At 39.3% G+C, this 17,125-nt stretch overlaps 1 protein-coding gene across 1 annotated transcript; it reads left to right on the top strand.

Annotated features, from left to right (window-relative positions):
- Positions 1-1,455: 1,455 nt before the first annotated feature.
- chpf2 (chondroitin polymerizing factor 2) lies at positions 1,456-15,921 on the top strand. Its single transcript, XM_017723278.2, has 4 exons — positions 1,456-2,713; positions 6,151-6,715; positions 7,720-7,902; positions 10,775-15,921. Exons 1-4 carry the CDS (start codon positions 2,439-2,441, stop codon positions 12,044-12,046), a joined length of 2,295 nt encoding a protein of 764 aa, XP_017578767.1. The 5' UTR covers positions 1,456-2,438; the 3' UTR covers positions 12,047-15,921.
- The last annotated feature ends 1,204 nt before the right edge of the window (positions 15,922-17,125 follow it).

The following is a 17,125-nucleotide window of genomic DNA, read 5'->3' as shown; positions in this document are numbered from 1 at the left end:
AAATGGTAAACTTCTAAGTCAGAAGTGTGACTAATTACAACACAGTACAGATGCTGCCACCAACATAACACAATGAAATCAAACACAAAAATCAATAAGGAACTAAATGCTAAAGACTAAAATGTAACTGAGTAAATATACATCCAGTTCCTCACTAGCAAAATGGTTCTATAGCACCAAAAAGAGTTTCACTACTGTTACTGGTCATAGAACCTATTTTGGTACCTCATTTTATTTGAATACATGTAAACAAGCAAGTCTAAATATTGTTAATGTAAATTCTCAATGCAAACAGTTTTTATCTTCTTCAGCTCAGACCTGCAGCAGATTTGTGTGACCTTAAGACGTAAACATTCAGAGTGGTTTGCTCTGTTTTAGAAAAACTTACTGAGTCAGAATTGTTCACAGTGGTGGTGATAGAAACCAGACGTCTGAAGAATTTTCCACTAAAAGTGAACACATGGAAAGTTATTACAGAAGTTTAAAAGTTTACAAACATGCTGCCTGATGCCTGGGTGGTCGCTTTACAACAGTTTTGAGATAAAGGTTTGGCAGCAAACTGTTTTTTAATTCATTCATAAGAGGTACATGCAGTCTGTTGTATAACATGTAGTGCCAAAAGAAAACCTCTCATTATGTATAAAAACATAGGAAACACATGTAGATTCACAGATTCACTGGTTATTTTGGTTATGAATGGTAATAAAATGCTTTATATTTGGGTTGTGGACATCGCTAGCCCTGGTTCCTATCCACACCACTATAAAGAAATCTGAGTCGATAACTTTCTCCACACATTTCACACCAAACCTTTTCTTAAATCCCAAACACTGAAATTCCACTTTAAAGGGCAGTTCTTCTGATTTCTCAAATTGTATACATAAATGAATCTTTTCAGATGTAAACAAAGTTATTCGGGCTGATTTGGTGTGAAATGGTGTATTTGTAGTGAAACTCAGATGTCTTTACAGAGGTGGTGCTGGGAACCAGGGGCCACTGTGTTCACAGTGTAAATGTATACGTTTCATTCACACAAATGAACCAAAATGACAACTAACCTATATGAGTTTTATAGTAATGTTGATAATAATAAAAAGTTTTGAATAAAAAAATGTAAAAAGGGTACATATTTTCCATTTCCATTTATTTTACATTTTAGTAAAAAAGATCATCAGAGAACTACCACAGACCGAGCCTCCACCTCAGGCAGCATGTCTGTATCAGTTCTGTGAGGCAGCATTAAACACTCCAGACGTTTGGATCCTCTCACCTCCACTATGAGCAAGCCCAGAGAGTTTCTCTATACAGCCGAGCACTTCACCCCGAACCACTCTAAACGACTTCGTTTACGTCTTCAGCACTAGGTTCTGCGGGCCTGTGTGAAAACGGTGGAAGTCCCCTTTAAGGCGCGGACGGTGTGGAACGTTGTGTGTGTGTTTTTTGTTTCCCGCGGTGTCCTGTTACTGAACCCGCCGTGTGGATGTGTCCGGCCTGTCTCTCTCCGAGATGTGGGCGATGTGGTGGTCGAAGCTGGAGCGCTAACACCAGTCCATTCTCGAAAAAGAGTCCGGTTTTGCTCTCAGGAAAGGACAAACTTTATTAGAGAACGAGCACTTCTCCTCCGCACGAGAGAAACAAACGACCGTTCAACGTCTGAGGACGAAGCGCAGGACCGACGAGCTGGAGGAGCTGAGAGAAGAGCAGGAGCGGAAAGAGGAGACCACCTCGGAAACATTAAAAACATCGAGAAACATTACAGAAGAGGAGAGGGGAGCTGTCGGCTCAGATTAGCCTGCATTCTTTCGACTTTGTGTGCTGGATTTTGTCGGAGACTGGGTGGAGGATGTCTGTCTGATGAAGAAAAACAGACGCCTGAAGTATCTGAACTAGTGAAGGAGAAATCCGAAATGCTGGTAAAATGTGCTTTAATGTTGACGACATGAACTAAGAGGCTCAGTTCGGTGCGAGAATGAATGCTAGTTTTAGAGATATGAGACATTCTTCTCTTGTCGGAGTAGCTAACTAACTAACTAGCTAACTAACTAGTTCCGTGCATGGATTTCTTACAGCAGGAAGAACTGAGAACTGCGTCGTGCTCTTACTGAGAAACTGAAAGATCCTTTAAACGATGGGAAGCAATGTTTTACTAATTAAGTGTTAAGAATTGTCGTATTGTTTTACCTTAAGCTAGTAACTTAAGTGTCTGTTCTTAAGAGAATGTGCTCACAGCTTTCCATCCCATAGAGTCTTTCGGTCACTAGATGACCACAGTGACTTACAACATCCCCCAGAAGATTTCATAACTGCTGAAGTTACAGTTTACACTGTTTGCAAGGCAAACATTTCACAGCACTGTGACTTGAGTCATTTAGAGCAAGCTGCTCGAGGTGGTTTTTGCCATCCAGAGGCTTGGAGGACCCTGATCCATCTGCTCCATCATGCGCCTCTCTTCTTTTCTGGCTGTTTTCCGCCCTGCCCTGCCTCTCATCCTGGGCCTTTCTCTGGGCTGTAGCCTCAGTCTGCTCATGGTGTCATGGACACAGGGAGACACAGAGGATGGCTGCAGTGATGAACTGCTGAATGGTGGTCTTCTTCAGGGCAGTCATGTTGGAGAGCACCAGGGAGCCAATGGAGAGGATGGGAATGAAGACTTCCAGCCACGTATTGTACCCTATCACAAAGATCCCAGCAAGCCACACAAGAAAGTACTCAGGTCAGTAAAGTTGGCTGATGTCACAGTTCCTTTGAGATATGTGTCTGCTCTGGTACCCCAGGGAGTGGTGTTATTGAGGCAGCGCTGTGAATTATACAGTACCAGTCAAAAATATGGGCACCCTGATTAAATTGAGCTTTTTCATAAGCTTACAGACACTTTATCTAACAGGTTATGCTTTAATCTTTTTAAAGACAAATATAAATAAATCAAAACACTCCAAAAAGTATTTTTCAGCAGCCAACAAATGTTCAGCATACGTGGAACTTCAAGTCAAATCATTCCAGGTGAAGCTGCTTGAAAGAGTGTTCAAAGCCCAGGGCAAAGGGCGTCTACTTGGAGGAATCTGTATGAGAGTTATGATTTAGCACTTTTTTATGTATACTGCATACGCCCATATGTTTTTCATAACTTTGATGTCTTCACCATTATTATAAAAAATAAGCTCTACTGTGACTAGATGTGTCCATAGTACTGACTGGTACGGTATGGTGTATAACATCTGAAGTGTAATATTAGGGATGAGTAAAATGATAATATTTCACTGTTATTGTGATCAGTTGTGTTGAGTGTGTTTTTCTGAGCACATCATGGAAAATGTCAGAAGAACACTGAATAACTATGTTTCATTGCACAGTGAGCATAGTTAGGCCTGTTTAATTGGATTTAGTGCAATGCCATTTGTAAAGCATAGAATAAACATAATTGCAGTTGTAGGATTATTATTATTATTATTTTATATGTAGTGCTAAAGGTACTATCTTGCATGTTGCAACTTATTAAATCTCACAAAAACTAAATATCGTGATGCATGTTGTACATCGTATTGACATGATATTTTTGCCGTATCACCCACCCCATGTGTAAGTGTCATTATTGGTACATCAGCTCAAATCTGAGCAAAAAAAGACAGATTTGTTGCCTAAAAAGTGTGCAGTGTCACAGAAACATTTTATTGCATGATTAATGGCATGCAGCCTAGTGTACCTGCACCAGTGTGGAAAATTCATGCCCTGCTGTGAATTCCATTCCCTGATATTTCCAGTATCCTGCCAAAAAGACCTTCAATGATAGATTAGTGTTAAGACCTCTGACTTTTTAAACAAGTCATCCATTGAGAAGCATGGTCTCACATTTCATTGACTGCTGAGTTGTTGAAATACATCATTTGTATGTCACAGGCAATATGAGGAGAAACGTGATAATATTGCACTGTATTTGGCAAAGTATGATGGTGATCATGACCGTTCCTGCAAAAGCCATTAATCTTAGCTGTTATTTTGTCATGTTTGTTTACTACATAAAGTTTTGTCTAAATGGTGAATGAATGAACTCAGTGAATGAATGAATAACCAGTTTTGTAGATTGTCTGCTTGTTCACACAATTTCAGAATAGCAATGATACCACAGTAGAGGCCAAGTGTTAAGCTCCTACAGCCAAATCCTCCTCTGATTTGTGAATGTCTGTTTTATTCTCTCACGTTACTGAGGATGAATTTTTCTGATGAAACAGCAGTGGGTGTACGGCCACAGAAACGGTCAATCAAATTGGGGACAAAAATGCTAAACGTATTTTACATAATACATTGGGGTGACATGGTGTGCCTTGACATTTACATTTAAATTTGCCTGCCTTGTAAAACCCATAAAACCCAACCTTTATGCCTGCAGACAGTTCACTGCGGTTAATTTAACAAAGAAGCTTTGATTAATCTGTAGTTAAGCAGTTCTTAGCTGTAGGTCTCTGCTGATGTTTTCATTGTATGTATTAGGCTTGAAGCTGTCATCATTTTTGTGCTTCAGACACAAAGATCCTGTGGATCAAAAAGGCATAACATACATATAAGTGTGCATAAATATAAAAAAAAAAGAATATAGACCACATTTAGCACACAAGTTTTCAGCTTGTCTTGATTTAAAAGAATGAGGTAAATCTTATTTTGTCTGTATCAAAGCTTCTTTATTAACGTAAGCTGATTACTGTCTAGTACGAGTTTAATTGTCGTGGCGTCTTCTCTTCTCCCTAATCTGCTCTGGTAGAGGTTAAGTGTCAGTATATTGAATATAACGTGCCACCTTTGCGGAGTAATTATCTAAATGAACCACAGCTCATGCGATTTCTGTGATTGCTATTCATAAAAGCTCTTTTCCTGCAGATGGTTAGTGAGATATTGGTTAGAGCATTAAACACATCCTGAGCAATCTGTCCCTGTTACAGTCATAAAGGGGGCTGGAAGAGGTCAAATGTGTAAACAAGAATAAACTGCAGTGTTTTGTTGGCACTCAAGTGGTAGGCAGGTATTTACAGGTTAATACGTAATCACAGTTATAAACAGACAGCAAAGGTCTGACAAAGGAGTGACTAGAATGGGGAAGTGAGAAAAATGGTGAACAACTTAGAAACAACTGGGACAGGACCATATGCTCAGAAATTACAAAAAATAATCTACAAGAAAATGACCTACAACTGCGAGGGTGGAGTACACGCATACATGCAGGAGTCAAAACCTAAAAGCCCAGAATATGTGATATTTATACAAACAGGCAAGACACGGGCGCATTCACTATCCACGGGGTGGAACTAGAGTGGATGTCACGCTTAGGATATTGTGTGCAATATACCATCGTCTGATCGCGACCCTAGCTATTACAAGTTAATGATGGTATCTATCGTTTGGGGACCTTCTCGTGCCATCAGCACATCACCTGACTGCAGTAACAGTACACACAGAACAAAGGAGCTGTAAATACAAACTACAGGCTGCTCCTTACACTTACAGAGTAAGGACACTCTTACGGCACATTTCTCCAGTATCCTGTTTCAGCACAGCTAGTTAATCATGCCTCCCATAAACCGAACAAAATAAACTTGCTTTCTGATCAGAAACTTTGTTCTTGCTATGGTTTTAGAAATTGTGTGTTTACAGCCTATAAATTGTATTTTGTTAAAATAATAAAAAGGTTACAGCTTAACCTAGAGATGTACTCTAAATGTCTCTGTTATTGCAGCTGTGACTCATCTTTTTTTGGGGGATGGGGAGATCTACCTCATGCTACAGAATGTTCTGAAGCCAGACAACATGTCAGACCTGTTTCAGAACAAGGAAAAAGAAAACTGTTCACATGACATCCTAAACCCATAGTTGGCGTGTTTCCAGACATTTAAATCTTCCAGCTGGATTGAAAATCATGATAGATGGAAGCTGTGGGCAATTGATGATACTGCTGTCAGCCTAGTGGACACATGCACAGCAGGGTTTCCTGTGACTCGGAGAATGTACATGTTAGCCTTCCCCTTCCCAGTTTGGTAGCAGTGTGTGATGGAGGCTGTCCTGGCTATTAGCAGTGACTAAACTGAGAGAAAAATACAAATCCTTGTGGGTTCTCTGACAGGTTGGGTTAACCTTTTCCCGTCTCTTCCTTTTTCCTCCTTGCAGGACGCGTTATATCCACACAGAGCTTGGCATTCGAGAGCGTCTTTTGGTGGGCATCCTGAGTTCACGCACCACCCTCAACACAATGGGAGTAGCAGTCAACCGCACGGTGGCTCACCGCTTCCACCGAACCTTCTTCTTCACTGGCCTCCGAAGCACTAAGATACCTCATGGTATGATGGTTGTTGCTCACGGTGACGACCGACCTGTGTGGCTGATGTACGAGACGATTCGTCACCTACATCAGCACCACGGCAATGAATATGACTGGTTCTACCTGGCGCAAGACGACACGTACACGCAGGCGGAGCGGGTGATGGATCTCGTGGGGCATTTGAGTGCAGGGCAGGATCTTTATATGGGGCGTGCAGAGGAGTTTATCGGTGGCGAGGAGCGTGCTCGTTACTGCCATGGTGGATACGGCTATCTGCTGTCACGCAGCCTTCTGGCACGACTGCAGCCCCATCTGGACTCCTGCCGCAACGACATCCTGAGCGTAAGACCCGATGAGTGGCTCGGCCGTTGCATCATTGACTACTTGGGTCTGAGCTGTCTGGAGAAGCATCAGGTAAGGCGGAACAGTTGACAGATATGCACTAGACTAGGTGTAATCTTATAGGACTCGTATCCTAAATTTCTCTTGTATTTTATTCCACTTATGACCTTTGTGTGGATTTATGGACCATGTACTCAGTTAGAATAAATTGTTACAGTTTGTTTAAACTCTTTAAATTTAATTGCATAACTAGTAATATAGGGTAGTCAGCACTTTTTCCTGTTTTATTTCATGTACAACAAAAACTTTTCATCAAATTCCTATTATAATAAAATATCTCTTCTAATTGAGTATTTTAAATACACAATTTTCAGTTTTACATTTTGCTTCAATGAGCTGAGAATCAGAAATAACTAATAAATAAAATTAGAGCATACATTTATAATCTCTGCTGATGAGTGCAGCTTTTAAGAGTTAACATTTAATTTGCCATAAATATCCTGACCAGTAAGTTTCCAGTAAATGCAGCATCTATTGCTGTTGCTCATTTCCTGAGTCTTTGTATGAAACTAATGCTCAGACTGTATGTAAGCTATTTCAAATAGTTGTTGTGAAATTTAGTGGTTAGAACAGCAGGATTACCCATGAACCTGCAGCTGTGCTCCTAACAGTCCAGTGTGTCCCTGTGGTGCTATGTCATCAATTTAAATAGGATAGCAGCATTGATAATGATGAGCAGTAAAGCTGGCCAAACTGCTGTCTAACACAAGCAAAATCAGAAGAAGTTGATACAGAATTAATACTTGCTTGTCTAAACGGGATTCACATGTTTGGCTTCGTGTAGCGGCAGGGCTTTTTTTTTTCTTCTTTTCATAAGGCTGATAAATCTTTGGATTGAGTCGTTTAAATCGGGATCAGATGAAGTCTGTTTTGCAGTGTTATATTACAGCTGGGCCCACGTGATTATTTCTCTTTCTGGGTTATGAAACTACATCTCAACAGTGTAATTTCAAGTTCATACTGCAAATGAAATAATACAGTACTTACTTTCATATTACATGCATTTTGTTCTTTAGGAGATGACGTACCGGTACTTTGAGCTGCAGAAGAACGCAGACCCTGAGCGTGAAGACAGCTCCCAATTTAAGAATGCTTTCACTGTGCACCCTGTCTCAGAGCCAACGCTCATGTACCGCCTGCACAAACGCTACAGCCAGATTGAACTGGACTGGACCTACGCTCAGATACAGCAGCTGCAGGTGCGTATGTAGCCTAATGGCTGTAGTCCTTTGTCCTTTGTTTCACAAATCTCATGCATATTATAATAGGCAGTATAAACTGCTTAATAGCAATATGTTCATGCTAAATTTTGCTTTGTGGCACACTGTATGCAGAATATAATAGCATGAAATAATAGTGATGTCCAGTGATTTACAGTAAAATCTGAGACCATGCTGAAGATCTGGATTTTTTTCATTCAAACCTGGAAATAAACAACAGAGACTTTTAGTAAGTCAGAGAAAAGTTATGACAAGTAAAATGCAGAAAATGTACCTAAACGTCTGCACTATTTCTAGGTCACAGTTTAAATTTCAGCAAATTTGTGACATGGTTAAGACTTTCGTTTTTTTTGTCTTGCTCATTTCTTTGAAACTCTTCTTCAGGCGACTGGCAGGTAGATTTTATCTGCTTGCCAGAAGTTTTTACACAAACTTCTGAAGTTCATGACTCAAGTGCATGCTGCTATTATAACAAAGGGAGATACAGTACGACTTACTAAGAAATTCTGAATTTATATTTCAAAGATTCTGCTTTTCATTCAGTATGTTAAATTGCTAATATAATTTGTAATGAAACACATTAGTTAAATTAGAAAAGAAAGCAAAATAGAAGCATTTTCACTAGCGGACTCAGGCTTTTGGATGCCACCATATGTTAGCATGTGCTTTAAATTGTACCATCACTGTTGGACAGAAACCTTGTATCTCCAAAATAATAACATTACAGAAGAGCGAAGCCTTCTGTAAGTTAATGTAAAGAGATTTTGATCCAAGCAGTTTTTGAAAAGTTTCTTTTGGTGTAGTCATCATGAGGTTTTATCACAATTTAAAGAATAGCTGGTCTTTTCAAATTATGCTCAAAACTAAGATATGTAAGGTACCTTATTTTGTGTTTAAGACTGTTTGGTGTTTTGGTTTAAGACTGTATGCCACAGTGTCTGTTTACAAGGAGGTAACTGTTATACCATTTTATAAAATGGTATAATTATCCAAATTAGATACAGAGAATAAATCCACAGATTTTTTTTTCACACGTTGGATGAATAAATGGGTATCTTAAGCTCTTTTTCCCCCCCTGAATGCTTTGTCTAGTCTAAATCACAGTTTAAGTGTGCTTAGCATCTGGACCATTTAAACAGTTCGTTGTCAGTAGTTAATTTTCCTAACAGGTCACTACTACTGTTTTTTTTTTTGGGGAAATTTTGAAGTTACACATGTAAAATCAACTGCCTGTCAATATATAAAAAACATGGTGATGACTAGACTAAATAATGTGTGGTGAAATTGTAGTCATTAGGAAAGAGCAGTAAATAGTTTTCTCACACTTTAATATGAGGTTGCTGATTTATTGAAAGGCTAGCAGAAAGGCATTACTGTGAAGGGTAATGAAAGGCTGGCTCGTGGACGTTTGTTCCACTGGGAAATTCAGTCTAATATTCCACTGCTGGATTACCGACCGAGCTGTGGAGCCTCGCTTTGCAGACTGAGCAAACAGTTCACAGGGGTGGCAGAAGAGCAGGGTGAACAGGGTGCCTGCAGAGGAGAAAACTTTTAAATTCTGAGCCACTGTCAGAGTGAACTAGAGTAAACTTACTTGCTGTGAATTAGGATTCACTTCCTCTACTATCTGTTGTGGTGAGTGGTGAGCACTGTAGTGAGCACTGTATCTTATCCATGCTTCTTCCATAAATGTGTTCCTCAGGTAGAAACGAGAGTTTGAAGAAGCTTTACAGCTATTTTCATACAACCTAATGAATTTAGGCTGTCAGTTAGAGACGCTATACAGTATTGAGTTTCCAGATTAAAATGTTCTTGACAGTGTGATGTTTCACATGCATTCAAAACAAATATCCATAACTCCAACATGTCATGCATGTACATCAGAGGAGTTGCTATGAAAGAATGCGCTTGTGTGCAGAGCATGGATAGATCAATATAGTCTCATGATTTTAATTTCTATTAATATCTAAACAAAATCAATCATTTTTGCATTGATCAGACGATTGGAAAATTACATAAAATGCACTAAAAATTCTTGGCCGTAATCAAAATTCAAGACACACCTAGCCAAAAACTGAAGTCAAAACAAAATTTTTTTTTTGTTTGTTTATTTTAAAATTTACTGTCTTATTAATGTGGTTGCATAAATATATTAAACGTAAAAATGACAAGGTAACAAAGACAAAGAAAGTTTTATTCTTGACAAAGTCTGAGCTGACATATAAAGAGTTTGCATTAAATAAAGTTATTACACTATGCAGGCTACAGAATTTATCAGTGAAATCCATCATCCTTAACAACAAAGAACAGTTGATCATCCATGCCAGTGAACTCTATTGTTTTTTTTTTTTTAATTAAACTTTGCACTGTCACATTTGAGGGGTTTTTTTTTTTACATAATTTTAAAACCTGTGGCTATCTGTGGTTGTCTTTCTGTGTATTGAGTGGGATGTCTTGTTTTCAAGTGGTAAAAAAGTGTCATACTCTCTGTTGTTACTCAGGATGAACAGAGATTATAAATCACTTGTGTATTGTGCTCATAGAAACTACTGAATAGTTTTGCAGATTAAATTTTTATTTATTTATTTATTTAAAAACACTGAGTAACTGATGAGTGGTTTTAATCGCTGCTTCTCATTTTAGTATCATTCAAATGATTTTGCATTGATCAGACGATTGGTGTTTTTTCACTTCGTTGTAGTCCTATGTAATTTTAATTTTCAGCCTTTATGTTCCCTTGGCTGAAAACGGGAAGTGCCACTTTTAACCATTTACAACCTAAATGTCCAACTAATCAGTTAATTAACAAGCCTTTCCTGAGCAGTCCTTTGTGTTGTTTTCTCACTCACAGGTTCAAATCAGTAACCTGAGTGAGCTCACTCCAGAGGGCAAAACTGGCACCACCTGGCCCATTGGAGTCAATCCCCCTTTCCAACCCAAGACGCGTTTTGAGGTGATTAACTGGGAGTACTTCACAGAAGACCACATATATTCATGTGCAGACAGCTCACCAAAGTGTGAACTCCGTGGAGCTGACCGCGCAGACGTTAACTCCATTCTGGAGACTGCTGTGGAACGCCTGAATGAGCGGTATCAACCACAGCTACGCTTCCGCAAGCAACGGCTTCTAAATGGCTACCGCCGGTTTGACCCCACAAGAGGCATGGAGTACATGCTGGACTTGGCTCTGGAGGCCTTTACACAGAAGGGTCACAGTCAAGTCATTGCCAAGCGGGTTGGCCTGCTGAGGCCTCTCAGTGCCATTGAGATCATTCCGATGCCCTACGTGACTGAAGCAACAAGGGTGCAGGTCATCCTTCCAGTAACTGCACGTGATCAGGACTTTGTAGGCAACTTTTTGGACACGTATGTCGTGAACGCTTTGGACACTCGTGACAATGCTCTGCTTACCTTCTTGTTTGTATATGATCCCTTCGATGCACAGAGGGTCAGCCAAACGGACGTCTTTGCTGGAGTCAAAGCCATGATCGGTGAGGTGGAGAAGCGCTTCAGTGAAGTGAAAATCCCATGGATTAGCGTCAAAACAGAGGTACCCTCACAGGTCAAGCTTATGGACATCATCTCCAAGAAGCATCCAGTGGACACCTTGTTCTTTTTGGCCAGCGTGTGGACTGAGGTGAACGCTGACTTTCTGAACCGCTGCCGAATGAACGCCATCAGCAACTGGCAGGTTTTCTTCCCCATCCACTTCCAGGAATACAGCCCTGCTCTTGTTTACCGTGACCAGCAGCCTTCTGCTGCTTCATCTTTTTCTTCAGAGGCTTTGCGCGATGGCCGTTTTGATCGCCACGTCTTCGAGGAGGCTTGTTTCTACAATGCAGACTACATGGCTGCCCGCACCAAGATGGCGGCTGACATCTTGGACAACGACGAGATGCTGGAGAGCATGGACGTGTATGAGATTTTCGTGCGTTATTCAGGCCTGCATGTGTTCAGGGCGGTGGAGCCAGCTCTAGTGCAGAAATACGTTCATCGAGTTTGTAACCCTCGGTTCAGTGAAGACATCTACCATCGATGTGTGCTGAGCAATCTAGAGGGGCTGGCCTCTCGATCTCATCTGGCTATGGCACTGTTTGAACAAGAGCAGGCCAACAGTACCTAGGAATCAACACTGGTTGCTATGACTGTAAATCATGCTCAATGGATCTCATTCTGCCAACAAACGGGCCATACTGGGCCTTAAGCAGTGAAAGAGTGAAAACTTACCTGTAATGGTCTGACCTGGACCCACTTAATGACTTATTGACTCACTCGAATCTTTCTTGCGCATTAAAATGGACTAAACCAGAAGAACTTGTTCAGTGGGTTTAGCCTGTTGGTTGTTACATAAAGTGAACTTGACTGGGTGGCGCTTGATCTTTTAACTCGATGCATTGAGTCTTAGACTCTGTTTACACCTGTTTGATGTGTCTTTTTATCTGGATTGTTACCTGGTAAGAGTTTGACCACATGCATTTAGACTTATTACACTTCTTAACTTATTAGTAGTGGGGAGTATATAGTGGTTTTCTGGTATATTGGTATATATGAGTTTCATCTTAATCATTACACCTGTGTGCCACATGTAGATAATGCAACGCACAAGCAGTAGCTGAGTGGCTAAGTGAGGAATGTTTGTCATGTTTCAAGTAAAAATAAATATGCAGCAGTCCCTTGATCCCTCTGCCCTGACTAGTCTGTTGCGTCTCAAGTTGCAAGGTCTACTTTGTTTCTGAGCCAGCGAACATAAACCACAAGTCTGCTGGACACAAGTATGAGACAAATGACTTGTGCTGAAGTTAGCTTTTTATTTGAATGTCCTGTTCCACCTTAAATGCTTTAGCAGTGACATTCTAGTGCTTGAACATAACAGTTGCACCATTTAAGGCGAAAATGTAAACAAAAACAGCTGAAGAAGCCTGCATCTTTAGATGAAAAACAACTTTGAGCACTGTTTGTGACGGACTTTAGAGTTTAGAGTTACAGAGCAATATTGGCAGGTATGTCTACGTTTTGTTCAGTTTTGTCATTACTGTTTTGCATAGCAGAATTATTTATTGTTTAGTTTGGTTGTGAAAATATAACATATATATATTGCTGTTGGAACAAAACCTTGTTTGTCCAAAATGGTAACTTTACAGAAGGAAAAACCTACTTCGCTTTCAGTGTGAGTCAATGTAACCAGACTTCTTTCCAAGTCATTTTGGATCATTTCTTTTGGTCCATTCATCATGAAATTTACATGCAATTTAGACAACAGGCATTTTCAAGTTATGTCAAAAACTGAATGACGACTAACATGGAGGTACGAGGTCTTCTTCTAACAACAGCAATACATATATATATATACTGCCCACTGCTAAGTCAAATGTTTCTCTGGTTAGTCTGTTAGTCTCTGGTTAGTTAGTTTCCATGTGGTGCATAGTGTGCAAATCAGCTCAACACCCGATTGGCTGAGTTGTTCCTCATTTTTCCTGTTCTATTTGAAAGATTGTCTGATTCGAAAATCATAATCTTGCATGACGTTATTAATTTCCTTACTCTCATGTTCACAGGCTTTTTTGAATAGTCAGTCTCCCAGGTCATGCTTTAAAACATAGTGTATAGTAGCAAGACAGTGAATAACGTTATGGGGAAGTAAACATTAACCAAACTGCCACTTTATTTAAATCTCTTGACTTAAAAGTGCCACGATGCCTCTGTTTAGCAGTGGCAGTATGGTGGGGGTTTTTGGCCCTTGTGTAGAGCAGCTGAGGGAGTATTGAGAGTTTTGGCTAACTCTGAGGAGGTTTTGTGTGTAATCCTGATACGCAAGATGCATGAAATGAACTGGTGTAAACAGGGTCATAGTGACTCACTCTTATTGAAATGAAATGTAATGAAGCTCAGCTCTGTGTACATGACTACTCCACCTGGTTAGACTGGGTAGTTGAATTATTGGTTAACTGAATTAAATTCTTACTGGTCATCAATTCGCTAGGAAGGAAAAAAAGGAATTCATTTGACTTGCTGGTCAAACTTGAGTTTTGGTGTCCCTAATACTGGGTCTATCTACTATAAGCATAATAAATATAACCTAAGTGCTATGCAAGTACGTTGTAATGCTGTATTTGATTACATGTCGTTGGGATATGTAGTCATGTACTGTACTAGCGTAATACTTACCATACTTTATACTGTTAAAATGTTAAAATACTTTAAATTAACATTACTGTAATGTTGGGTGCCATTTTACAGAGATTGGTTGCAACTCAATTGTTTTTTTAAAAAGAAAATAAAAAATTGACCCAAGTAGAATTAAAAGCAGCATTTAATAGCAGCCCCTTAAGTTACATCGCATAAAAATTCAAAATTAAATTTGAATTCAATGCAAACATTGAACTTGAACAGTAACTAGATGTGAGAAATAGTACAGTACTGAGTAAAAAGATTTCCTTTTAAGAAATACAAACGTTTTGCAGGTAGATAATTCAAATAGTACAAATTCTTACGAATGGTACTTGAGCACAGAGCCCTCAGTGTGCAGTTGTTTCCTGCCCACATCTACTGTTTAAATACATCTTTAGAGACACCGACTATATGTGAACAACTTGTAGTAAAGTCTGACCTTAAAAAGACATTTCAGCATTTTGGCAAATAAATACAGTATTGTGCAAAAGTCTTAGCACCTCAGCACATTGTTTAAAGCCATCTATTTTGGCAATAAGATTTTTTTACTTTTAAAATCACAAGATGTCATTAGAACAAATACAAATAAACGTAAATATAGTAAAAAGTAACAAGAATTTCTGATTTTGAAGACTGGAGTTAATGTCTTGTGAGCTAGTTTGAAGAGCAAAGTTTAGTTCCAGATTTCTCAACGAGGTCCAAAGGCATCACGTAGATGTACTGAAGTCCTTCAGCAGCACACTTATTGAAATACTGTTTAGGTGAACCAGGTACTGGATGATAACTGTAAATTAATACTGTGCTGCCACAAGGCTGAGAAATTAGAACAGCTTTTTAAATCAAATCAATTCTCTCTTATGCCTAAAACCTTTGCACAGTACAGTTTGATACAGTTTTAGTAGATTTTTCTCTGCTAAATTCATTTTCCAAGCCATGATCTTCTGAACACTATCCATGTGGTTGCCAGGAGTCAGAATCGACTTGACTACTTTTAATGCTAACAATAATAATGATAATAATTAATTTGACATATAATCCTGAAACGGTTTTCCTTAGACGCATTCTTTCCTACACCTTTCTTGTCATTTGAGAAGCAAAGCCTTAAATCCTTGTCAATAGGTAACGAACAGTTGGCGCAGCTGTGTTGAAAATGCTTCAAAGTGAAATGAAGATTTTGTAACCAAGATGAGGTCATTGAGTTTCTCCACAACTGCTCTGGGCCCAGTTTCCCAAAAGAATTTTAGTGTTAAGATAATCTTAACTGGTAGACAGAGAGTGCTCAGTGGGATTCTCACCCTACCATTTAAGATTTTTGTGCAAAGATATTTCTGGGAAACTTGGGTCTGTTTAATTAGGTTTTACAGTGAAAAGGGGAACTGCATCTGGCTCCTGTTGTAAGAAGTGCCTTGCTTAAGATTTTTAACGGCTCAATGTGACTCCAGACTCAGTCACAGAGCCCTGACAGGTTAAAACCAGCAGTTTGTAGTCAGTAGCCTTAACCACTCGTCCCTGCCCTGCTAATTATGTACACTTCGACTGTGATCGTAATAAAGGTGCTGTTTAATAATGTACAACATGTTAACTACAGTGAAGCTAAGAGATCCTCCCTCTCTGTTGCTTTAGACTGTATACAGTGAGGGGAAAATGAATTCATAAGTATGACTAACCACAGCATGGATTATTTGCCAAAATGTTGAACTGGCCTTTTAAGCTCCTGCTTCAACCGCACCTTGAGCCTTTTGCCTTTCTTTACGTACATGATTGTATGAGATTTGAATGAAATGTGTTGAACCTGTTGATGTCAAATAAAAACCTGAATATTTGTGAAAATGTGGTCTTTCAGTTTTGATGCCCAGTGTAGACCAAGGCCTTTTATGTATTGTAGGCTGACAGACATTATTAATGTTCCTACAGTCATATGCAAAAGTTTGAATGCCCCTGCTCGTGTTCTGTTGACGTTCTAAGTGAAAATGAATAGACAGGTACTCTAAGGAGAACTTAAATGTGTTGTTTAAAGCTGATTTGGTTGCAACAAACGTATCTCAGCCTAGAAATCCAAGCCAAAGACATAAACAAACAGGTCCCCTCTCCTCCCTTCCCGCTCCCACTCCAAAATACAAGCCAAACAGAATGTTTATTTACTTCATAGCAGCCTTATTGTCAGGAATGATTATGTCTAAAAGAATAAACAAAACTCCCACTAACTGACCATAAATTATTATAACTACGCGTACCCAAAAAAGAAAAACAAAACAAAATGCAGTCACTTCCCTCACTCCCTGTCTGTCCAGTAAACATGAGAAAGCAGGCCTTTCCCCCTACACAGCTACTCTGGCTTTCAAATATAGTGAAGAGAAAAAAGTCACAAGGTAGAAACAAATCATGATGAGAGCGAAGTGTCTCTCCTACTTGCACAGTACCAGTATGAAACACTTATAGATCTTCAGCCACAAAGACAGACGGTCAGTTCTGGACAGACAGATGGGAGCAGAGCTGGAAGAACACCATCTGAAATCCAAAGCTGCCAGCAGTTTACAGCCAAATCAGATTAAAATGATTCATCATTCAGTTCGACTGGTCAGTTTGGATTTCCTGTGTTTTCATCATTGTGGTGTAGCAGTTCATGATGTCAGGATGTGTGATAGGAAGGTCACTGGTGCACATTCACAGTCGTGAGATCTGCTACTGCCACATGAAGAAAAAAAGGTGACCCAGTGTGTCATAATGACTTACTGACTACTAAGAAAGTTATGATTTAGTGTCTCATGGTGAGTTTCTGATAGTTTCATATATTATTTCATAATTATGACTTGCTGTCTCTTAATTATGAGATACTAAGTCATAAATATAAGATGGCAAGTGAAAATCGAGAAATGGACAGTGATAATTATGAGGTACTAAATTATAATGGTGATATAAATCATTTTAAGTCGTACGCATGTCAGTATCTCACGATTATTATTAGATTATTATTCTTAGGGAGTTCTAATTATGAGATACCAAGTGATTTATCAGATACTAGGTCATATTTATG

The sequence above is a fragment of the Pygocentrus nattereri genome, chromosome 2, assembly GCF_015220715.1.
Source record: "Pygocentrus nattereri isolate fPygNat1 chromosome 2, fPygNat1.pri, whole genome shotgun sequence".
Taxonomy (NCBI): Eukaryota; Metazoa; Chordata; class Actinopteri; order Characiformes; family Serrasalmidae; genus Pygocentrus; species Pygocentrus nattereri.
This window is presented reverse-complemented; position numbering and strand designations above follow the sequence as displayed.

Bases quoted from the DNA above. Each gene is read 5' to 3' on its own strand.
- chpf2 (XM_017723278.2), top strand. From the start codon at position 2,439: ATGCGCCTCTCTTCTTTTCTGGCTGTTTTCCGCCCTGCCCTGCCTCTC. The intron at 2,714-6,150 runs GTCAGTAAAGTT...TCCTCCTTGCAG, and splicing joins CCACACAAGAAAGTACTCAG to GACGCGTTATATCCACACAG. The intron at 6,716-7,719 runs GTAAGGCGGAAC...TTTGTTCTTTAG, and splicing joins GCTGTCTGGAGAAGCATCAG to GAGATGACGTACCGGTACTT.